This window comes from Oncorhynchus gorbuscha, unplaced genomic scaffold, assembly GCF_021184085.1.
Source record: "Oncorhynchus gorbuscha isolate QuinsamMale2020 ecotype Even-year unplaced genomic scaffold, OgorEven_v1.0 Un_scaffold_44:::fragment_2:::debris, whole genome shotgun sequence".
NCBI lineage: Eukaryota > Metazoa > Chordata > Actinopteri > Salmoniformes > Salmonidae > Oncorhynchus > Oncorhynchus gorbuscha.
Window position 1 is genome coordinate 38440 of NW_025745287.1, and position 8813 is coordinate 47252.

General features: G+C 41.6%; 1 protein-coding gene across 2 annotated transcripts; it reads left to right on the plus strand.

Annotated features, from left to right (window-relative positions):
• Window positions 1–370: 370 nt before the first annotated feature.
• LOC124018232 lies at window positions 371–7093 on the plus strand. 2 transcript variants are annotated; one of them, XM_046333492.1, is made up of 5 exons: window positions 371–628; window positions 1305–1661; window positions 1924–2289; window positions 3047–3150; window positions 3577–7093. In XM_046333492.1, the coding sequence occupies exons 1-5, from the start codon at window positions 574–576 to the stop codon at window positions 3706–3708; spliced, it is 1014 nt and encodes a 337-aa protein (XP_046189448.1). In that variant the 5' UTR covers window positions 371–573; the 3' UTR covers window positions 3709–7093. The 2 variants fall into 2 exon arrangements, with proteins under 2 accessions (XP_046189448.1, XP_046189449.1); XM_046333493.1 differs by having other exon boundaries at window positions 1927–2289.
• Window positions 7094–8813: the final 1720 nt, after the last annotated feature.

Sequence of the window (8813 nt, forward strand, 5' to 3'; positions counted from 1 at the left end):
TGGGTCGTGAACTTGACTTTCTCAAGTAACTGTTTGCAATATCTCCCATGACGTTACAGTGAATAGTTGGTCATTTGTGGTATGTTGTAACTTTTATAACATTTTTTAAACCTTAAACATCTTCAAAGTAACTCATGTTTTGATACCTACATATATTCTCTTATTAGCAGTATTTGGCTGAAATTGACAGATTTTTGCAGCTTTACAAATGGCTAAATACTCTGGATTTTATACTCTTAGTATAAGGTCAACACACTTTCAGTATTTTGCATTTGCAGAACCATCTCATCTTTACAGATAAATATTTTGTAGTAATTATGTAAAGGTGGGTGTGGCTTTTTGCTATGACACTTGTGAGGGGTAGTTTACAAACGACTTCCTGTTTAGCGTTAAGGTTTGAGGTGGAGAAGTTCCTGTAACTTGTCACCAATTTCCCCTCATCTGGCTGAGACCCCCCCCAGTCAAGCGAGTCACACTCAACAATTCTAGTCTAATACTCCACTTATGTCTGAGGTTCACTGCATGCTGCTCAGTGTGTGATAGCATCGTCATATAAGAACAAGGGAAGTCATTATGACTCTTCATCTGACAGGTGTTTGGCTGCTGCTCATCACACATACAGTGTTGGGTAAGTCTTGTTTCTGCAACTTTTGGTGTGGGGTTAGTTTATTGGGAACTGTGTTGGCCACAGGAGGCTGCTGAGGGGAGGACAGCTCATAATGACTGGTGTGAATGGGATGGCATCAAACACAGACACAGGTTTGATTTATTTGATACCATTCCACTCATTCCTCTCCAGCCATTAACACGAGCTGTGGTGTTGGAATTTTTCTTCTGCCATTGCAAGTTTTGGATGACTTTATCATGGAGTAGTTTAATGCCTATAAAACAGCATTTGTTTGGGTTAGTTTAACCAGAGGCCTGAAACTGTTCCATATGACTACATTGATCATTATGCAGATGTTTTCTTGACCACGTCAGGGAGGTCCAAACCATGCTGTCAGTACAGTTGGCTTCCCTTATATGACCACCAACAAGCCATAAAAAACAGCCGTCTTAAGGCAGTGCGTCTCAATGCTAGAGGCGTCACTGCAGACAGCCTGATTCGTTTCACAATCGGCTGGCCGAGATTGCGAGTCCCATAGAGGGCTCACAGTTGGCCCAGCGTCGCCCGGGTGGTTGCGCCTGGGTAGGCCGCCATTGTAAAGGAGAATGTGTTTTTAATGGCACTGCCTAGTTAAATAAAGATCAAATAAAAACGGGGAGCTAACGTTGTATTACCTTCTCTATATGTTGCCTACTAGTGTTCTGTGATATGGAATTCCTGGAGAGAACGCAGGGTGACTCTATAGAGTTCTACTGTATCTCTGCGTTCAATGCCTCCAAGCCCATTGGGCTCTACCTGAAACGCAAGTGGCTGCAGCCCAACCAAGAGGTCCTGTTCATGTTTACTGAACAAAAGCCTTCGTTTTACGGTGACGTCAAAGAGCGTATCCATGTCACGGGAGACCCGAGTACTCACCGGGTCAACGTGACCCTCAGCCAGCTGAAGGGAACAGACACAGACCTCTACTACTGTGAGTTTGTCTTCCCCGATGCCTCCAGCGTCGATCAAAATATTCCAAGCAATGTGGAGTTCTTTCTGTACGTTGACAATGTTGGTGAGTATTCTTTATGGATTCCTTCATTTATTTCATGTTTTATGTTTCTTGATACGAATAGAGTTATTGACACCATAGTCAACAGTCACAGTAGCCTGCGTGTTTTTGTTGTAATACCTCCAGACGCCATAGCTGAGCCATACCGTTCATGTTATGTATCCTGCCACTGCTTCCTCCTTAGAATAGCCCTGGCTCTAGCAACATACTCTCCTCTACCCCGCCCACAAAGCCAGTCATACTAGTGTTTGTTTCCCATCTGGAGAAGATGTCCCAGACAACAAGATGGATGTAGGCCTGATAGAGACGTGCGCCGGGGGGTCAGCTGTCCTCCCCTGCCTCGCCCCCTACGGTTCCCCCTCGGCCATGGAAGGGGTATGCCTGAAGAGGCGGTGGGGCCGGGCTCCAGTGGAGGTGCTGTTCCACTCAAAGCGCCCCTCTTCCTCTGCCTCGTTCCCCCCAGAAGAGAGGCTTCACCTGGGCACGGGTCTGGGAGGCCTGGCATACAACCTCACCCTGCTAAAGATGCAGCCGGAAGAGAGCGCCTTTTACAGCTGTGAGCTGCTGCTCCCCGGCAGGTCCGACAACAGTGCCAGGCTAGGGAGATACGTGTACTTTGTGTCTGTGCAAGGTGGGTGTTTATCATAGGGCTAGTGGATTCAACCCTAATAAGACACCTGATTTATATGGGTCTAGTGGATATAAACAAGTAACACTTGATTTAGTAAGTAAGGCTTGTTCATTCGTTGAGCTTACACATCACATTGGGAACCTTTGTGTGCCTATGCGTTGTCTGTCTATACAAGTTTTTGACCAGACCTTTACGAAAAGTCTCCACTTCTCCTCCCCACATCCCCCACATCGGTCTCTATACTCATTTTGAAAATAGACAGATGCAGTAGGAAAATGGGTGGTTTTGGTTTTTAAGGGATAGTTTGTGGTTGAGGCAAGGAACCCTATCTACTTCCCCTGAGTCAGATGAACTTGTGGATATGTTTTTATGCCTGGTGTCTAGTATGAAGGAAGTTGGAGGTAGTTTCGCGAGACAATGCTAACTAGCGTTAGCGCAATGATTCAAACTGCACACAGACATAAAATGGTATCCACAAGTGAATCTGCCAAAATCCCAAACTCTCCCGTTAAACTGTAAATTCATGCCAGTACATGTCCAGGTCATCTGTGGAAGCTGTTTCTATGACGCTGTATTGTTTATTAACTCTTGTAGCCAATTCAGTAACTCAGGTAACAATTATCAAACGGACAATGGTCTGTTAGTAATTAATTTAATCATACACAGTATATGAAAGGTTGTCAATGTATTTTTAATTTAGGAAGTGATTTGACATTCTTGAAAGTCTGACACTACATATTGCTCATTGTTTCCCCAGGTGTTCGGTGTAGCTGTACTGGCTGCACTCCACTGCTCTATGCCCTTTCTGCTGCTGTGGGGTTACTACTCATGTTCCTTATGGCCCTGGGAGTGGCTCATTATGTGAGTAGGACTGTAACCTACTTACTATGGACAAAAGGATTGACACACAGAATATTATTTATAGAAATGGTAGCCACTCCCAATTTTTTTGCTGCTTTTATGGTCATAATTTAAAAAGCGTTACAACCTCACATTCTGCATTTTTCTCATTCATATGACATTTTATAAAGCCACTCTGTAACCTCTATGGTTGTTGACTGGGGAGGCATGATATTGTAATGTATATAGGTACTTACTCATTTGGTAGCTACTGTATTCCTCAAGTGACAAATTGTCAGTACCATAACACTGATTTCTGACAGGTATGACTAAGTACCAGTGATTTGTCAAACGCATCAAATTGAGGAAGAACGCCACTGAATCAAAGCATCCTATTCACATCATTTCACCTGCTGCCTTCTCTGATTGGCTTCTGTCCTCTGTCAGGGTAAGACCCGAGGAGACCGTGTCAAACCGCAGCCCCACCAGGCTTCCATCTACGAGGAGATGGTTGGGGTGCGGCCCCCCAACCGGAATGGAAAAGTGTCTCCCTCTTACCACCCGAGGCCCCCCCTCTGAGTTCTCAACAGGAAAACCACAGAGAGGCCCGAAGAGTCACCGCTAGTATCTGAAACTGCGAGGAACAAGGTCTGCCCAATCTCACCAACACGGTGTTTGACAATAACTACAACTTACATAACCTTAAATTTGGACAAACAAACATCCACCTAACATAGTTTGTTGTACTGTAAATGTTGTTGTGGAGTTATACACAATGTTTTGTATTTGATGTAAATGCTGGCAGCTAAATGTTGTAGCCTTGCTTTACTTTTTGAAAAGGTATTGTATTTAAACCAACAAAAATATTAAGTGTAATACTTGTTGTATTTCGACATGGTAGATTTTTCCAGTCATGGAGATCCTGTGCAGGAAACAGATAATCATGGCCATTGTAGACTATTAAATGCATTGTGGTCCGGTAAATTGTCTTGATATCAAGTGTAGACTGATAAAACCTTTATGGCTTCAAGATGTCTCAATATTTTGAATACTGGATGGGACCAGGAAACCTGGTCTTAAATGCGGACTGGCTAATATGTGGACAAGCTCCAGGACACATGCTCGCAACAGGGTGCCTGCCTTTCCACATGGAGTTTGTTACCATGCTACATATTGGAAATTAACCAGTCATGGGATGGTCCACTGGATGTGTTTGCATGGTGTGCTGAACCACAGCTTCAAAATCTAATTGTATTTGTCACATGTGCTGAATACAACAGGTGTAGACCTGACAGTGAAATTCTTAGTTACAAGCATATAGAAAAATAAGTGAGGCTATACACAGGGGGTACAGGTAGTGACTTTGCAGTTCAGTTGGATGTGAAAGCTGTAATGTCCTTTTGCGATATGCAAATTCTGAGAACTCACTCTGACCTGAATAAAAGTGCAGAGATTTAACTCAACAGCTTACATTTATAACAAGGGGTGCTTCAAGTGTATTCCTTGGTGGTGTGTGCGAGTTGTCTAAAGTTGCTTCCTTATCCAGCTGCATCTAGTTTACTGGCTTCCTCTGGGTTGTGGTTTCGTCTCTAGAGATGCATTAAAACTGATGTCCACATGAAAAATCAAGACTACACAAGAAAACGGACAAAACGCTCTTTAACAGCCAAGAAAAATGTCAATTTATTAATATAGTCCGAAAGAAGCTCCATAACTCATGGAAACATGTTTTTTCCGGTGCATGTCATTAACAATCACATTCTATGAGGAAAAAAAAAACATTAAAAGCCACAACTTTCTCAGTACAGACATTTCTCCTTAATGTTTCTTTTTTAAAATAAAAAGGCAGAGTACCACCCCCCCCCCTTACAAAAACCAGACCGCCTTAAAAGTCATGGGCTTTTTCTCAGTATAACCCACAGTGCTTTAGCAGAAGGATAAGCGCTCATTGCTTAAGGATTACACAGCATGGCGAAGCAATACAACGTTGCCATAAATCTGATGAGGGGGAAGAAAATCTAACATAGCAAATTTGTAGCACAAAGACACACCCCTACATCAAACCCTGAACCCCCAGAGTACGAGTTCCGGGCCCCAAGAGAAAAGCAGGCCTGGACTCTCCCTCCCACTTGTGCATAGATCATGATCCTTTAAAAACCAGCTACCCCCCCCCACACTTCAAATCTGTCTCCTGAAAACCATCTATTAGACAGAATCTCTTAACTCATTGAATATCTGCCACAGGAACAGAGACAGTAATGCACAAAGCTCCTGAAAGTTACAGGATGGAACCTCAAAGAAAATGCATAAGTAAAACTAATCACTGCCGTTTGACAATTAAAACCATTGATCAATTTTGTTTAAATGTAAAGCAATTTTACATGTAAAGCACTCTACTTTCTCTCTCAAAGTTCATTTTCAGTCATTTATTTGGTAAATTATGGAACCGCAATGGATTTTTAGAAGCAATGGTATATCATATTCTATTTAAATCCCTAACTTTCAGTGCCTGGAGTTACATTTCTCAAAGTTCTTGTAATTTAAAACTCTCAAATTTAAATACAAATGGTGGAGTTTGAACTCTGGAAATCCTGGCCTTCCCGAGACAAGATCCACATCTTTACGAGTGTGCAAGATAGTGAGCAAATTGCGTTGTCTTTTTACAAAGACAAAATTCAAATAATTCAATACATAGTCTGTCGACATCAAAAAAAAAAGAGAAATTAAAAACGACAACACTGATCAATCCCAGAGTTCTGAAAATAGCATAAATCTTCATTTTGCAAAGTTTGTTTCATGTTCATATTTTGTTTTGATGGAAGATGGAATTAGTCTTTTTCAACATTTCAAAATTCCTTTTTCCTCAACTTCAGACAAATGAAATGTTTGTAAACGACGGGTGGCTATGCATAAAGAAAACAAGATAGGCACCTCTGAAATGAGTCCTGTAAACAAACTCATCTCCCCACATTATCCCTTTCCATTTCCCCATGAAGTTAAGAGATTACTAGTCCTACCATCTATGGCCACAATTCTTAGATCATTTTTTTGTGTCTTTTTTCATGACATTTGTATGTAATCAGAACAAAATGGTGCAATACTCAATGATAATCCTTGTTTTGGATTATTCCACAATAAAAGCCACTAAGGTAGATAAACATTTTACAGATAAAACAAAAACTTTTTTTCCATTAAGTCCTTGAGTAAACATTTACACATGAATTGTCACCCTCTCCCCTCGTTTGTCTACGATTAGCTGAGTGAGGGGTAGAGGACACTCAGTGCAACGTTAGAAGAAAAATGTCTATCAGAATATAGTTTTGACAAGCAAAAAATAAACTGAATAAAAGAACAGACAACAATGTCAATACACAACATACTGAACGGAACATGACAGCAGTCCTAAGCCTGCCAAGCACACAGTTGTTTGCACACATACATTTGACTTTCAATCACACAACCAAATGATTTTTGCACTTTTTTTCTCCAATCTTTTTTAATTGATGACCTCAAGCTTGGAAGTGTACTAGTCAAATTATTATTTTTATTTTTTATTTTTTTTATTATTTTTTTTTACAAAAGAGACTTCACATTACGTTATTGGCGCTCCTTGATTCAAGTATTTGTGTTTATATTTGTGTGTTGATATGTTTAATGATATTTTTCTCTACTGGGAAAGTATGCATTTAAAAAACAGGTGATTTCAGGTTGGGTTGTTTAGACAAATTCACATACAGTACAAGTAGTTCAAGGTACTTACTGTAATATGTTCATAAATCCAGAACGTGCATATCCAACTCCAGGTAGGAAAGACATTACTCATGATCCATCAAGTACCAGTTTAACCACTAAACCCATTCAATTTCCTTCGTATCACTTATTTGCGGGGGGAATACATATTGCTCATCTTCAGTTTGTATTGAACCCAGACCTTTTAAGAGGAATAAAAGGTTTCAGAGATTGAGATCCAAGGTGTCTGTTGATGTGCTTACCGACCACACACACCGAGCGTACATATCCATATATATCTATAGTTAAGCAGTAGAGAGAGCACGGCCTGCCCCTCAGTGCTGGTGCACACACACCGAGCGGACGTTTGGAGGCCCCCACCCGGCTAATTGGTCTCTGAGCTTGGATCAAGGCAGTTACAGAAACAGGCAATAGTGATTTTTGCTAGTGTGCTGCAGGACGCCGAACAGTCCCAAAAAGGCAGCCTTATCCCATTTTTTTTGTTATTTTTTTTGTTAAGACTTTGTACCTTTTGAAATGCGTCCACTCTCGTTGCCTACCGCAGAAACAGTGAGGCGAGCGACCTGGGCTGATACAGTGGGCCCGAAGCCATCTGGGTCTGTGGAAATATACAGTATGTGGGTCCGCTTTGAGAGGAAACTAACAAATACGATAAATACAGCATCCACAAAAAGGCTCTCCAGCCTGCATTCTGACTCCCTGGATGGTAGAAGTTCGAGGTTGCTGGACTGGAGACATTTCAGCTAGAAGTGCAGAGCTTTAGTTTTAACATATTATAGATCTTTTATTTTAGTCCGTTTTTTTTATTTTTTTATAATTTTTTCTTCTTGATTTTGTGTCAAACTTCATATTAAAATGACATTAAAATGCAAGAAATTCATTTTTGGTTTAAAAAAATATGTACCCAGGATTACCCAACATCAAACTGACTGTGCACCATAGGATACTTGGATCCGCCAAAGATTTTATCAAGAACAGGGCATTCCCCACAAATGGCACCCTATGTCCCTATATAATGCACTACATCATGAACAGGGTGCCATGAGAGACCCGGCCATATTATCTCAGTGGTTCAGGATGAGGTGTGTTGCCCCCACCCATCTGTTTGATCCCTCCTGCCCCCTGCCTCCATCACAAAGGTTATCAAAGATCCTCCATCAAAGATCCTCCATCACAAAGGTTATCAAAGATCCTCCATCAAAGATCCTCCATCACAAAGGTTATCAAAGATCCTCCATCAAAGATCCTCCATCACAAAGGTTATCAAAGATCCTCCATCCTGGGAAGAGAAGAGCTCTTTCTCCAGATCGTATAACATGGGCTAGTTTGAGATCTATATATTTTATTGTATTGGCACATAGGATAACATTGGCATCTTACATGCAGAATGGGCCTCTACATTAAAAACATTACAGTAGGCCTATAGTTGGGAAGGGAAACCATTACTATCCCGTTCCCCAAAAACAATTCTCCAACCAAAACAAGTCTATAGTACTACTGCACAGCTTGCCATTAGTTAGTGTAGAACTTGGCTCTGTTACACTACAGCAAAAGGATATGCATACAGAGAGAGCTGCATCTTTTAACGGCATCTCCTACCCTGAGATCAAGCTGAGATCAGTCTTCTTCAGCACAGTAAAGAGAGGCCTACTATACCTCCACTTCAGTGGTACTAACTCCCCATAGAGGGAGGGTGGAAGTTTGGAATACGACAGTGTTGTGGTTTAAACCCAGCTATAAGGACCAGGAGCAGACATATTCTAAGTGCTGAAGGGTACATACATCAGGAGGTTAATGGGTCTAGCTCGGAGTCGGTGCTCAACCCTTAAGGCAGGATTGGCACGTTGGCTGTAAAGGGCCCGCAGCCTCTAGTCTTTTGCATAGAAACAGAACTGAGTCGCTGTTTATGTCTGGTCAGGGGGAGGGCCATGGCC

Coding starts and splice junctions, on each gene's coding strand:
- LOC124018232 (XM_046333492.1), top strand. CDS start 574: ATGACTCTTCATCTGACAGGTGTTTGGCTGCTGCTCATCACACATACA. Junction 2,290..3,046: donor GTACTTTGTGTCTGTGCAAG/GTGGGTGTTTAT, acceptor TTGTTTCCCCAG/GTGTTCGGTGTAGCTGTACT. Junction 3,151..3,576: donor CCCTGGGAGTGGCTCATTAT/GTGAGTAGGACT, acceptor GTCCTCTGTCAG/GGTAAGACCCGAGGAGACCG.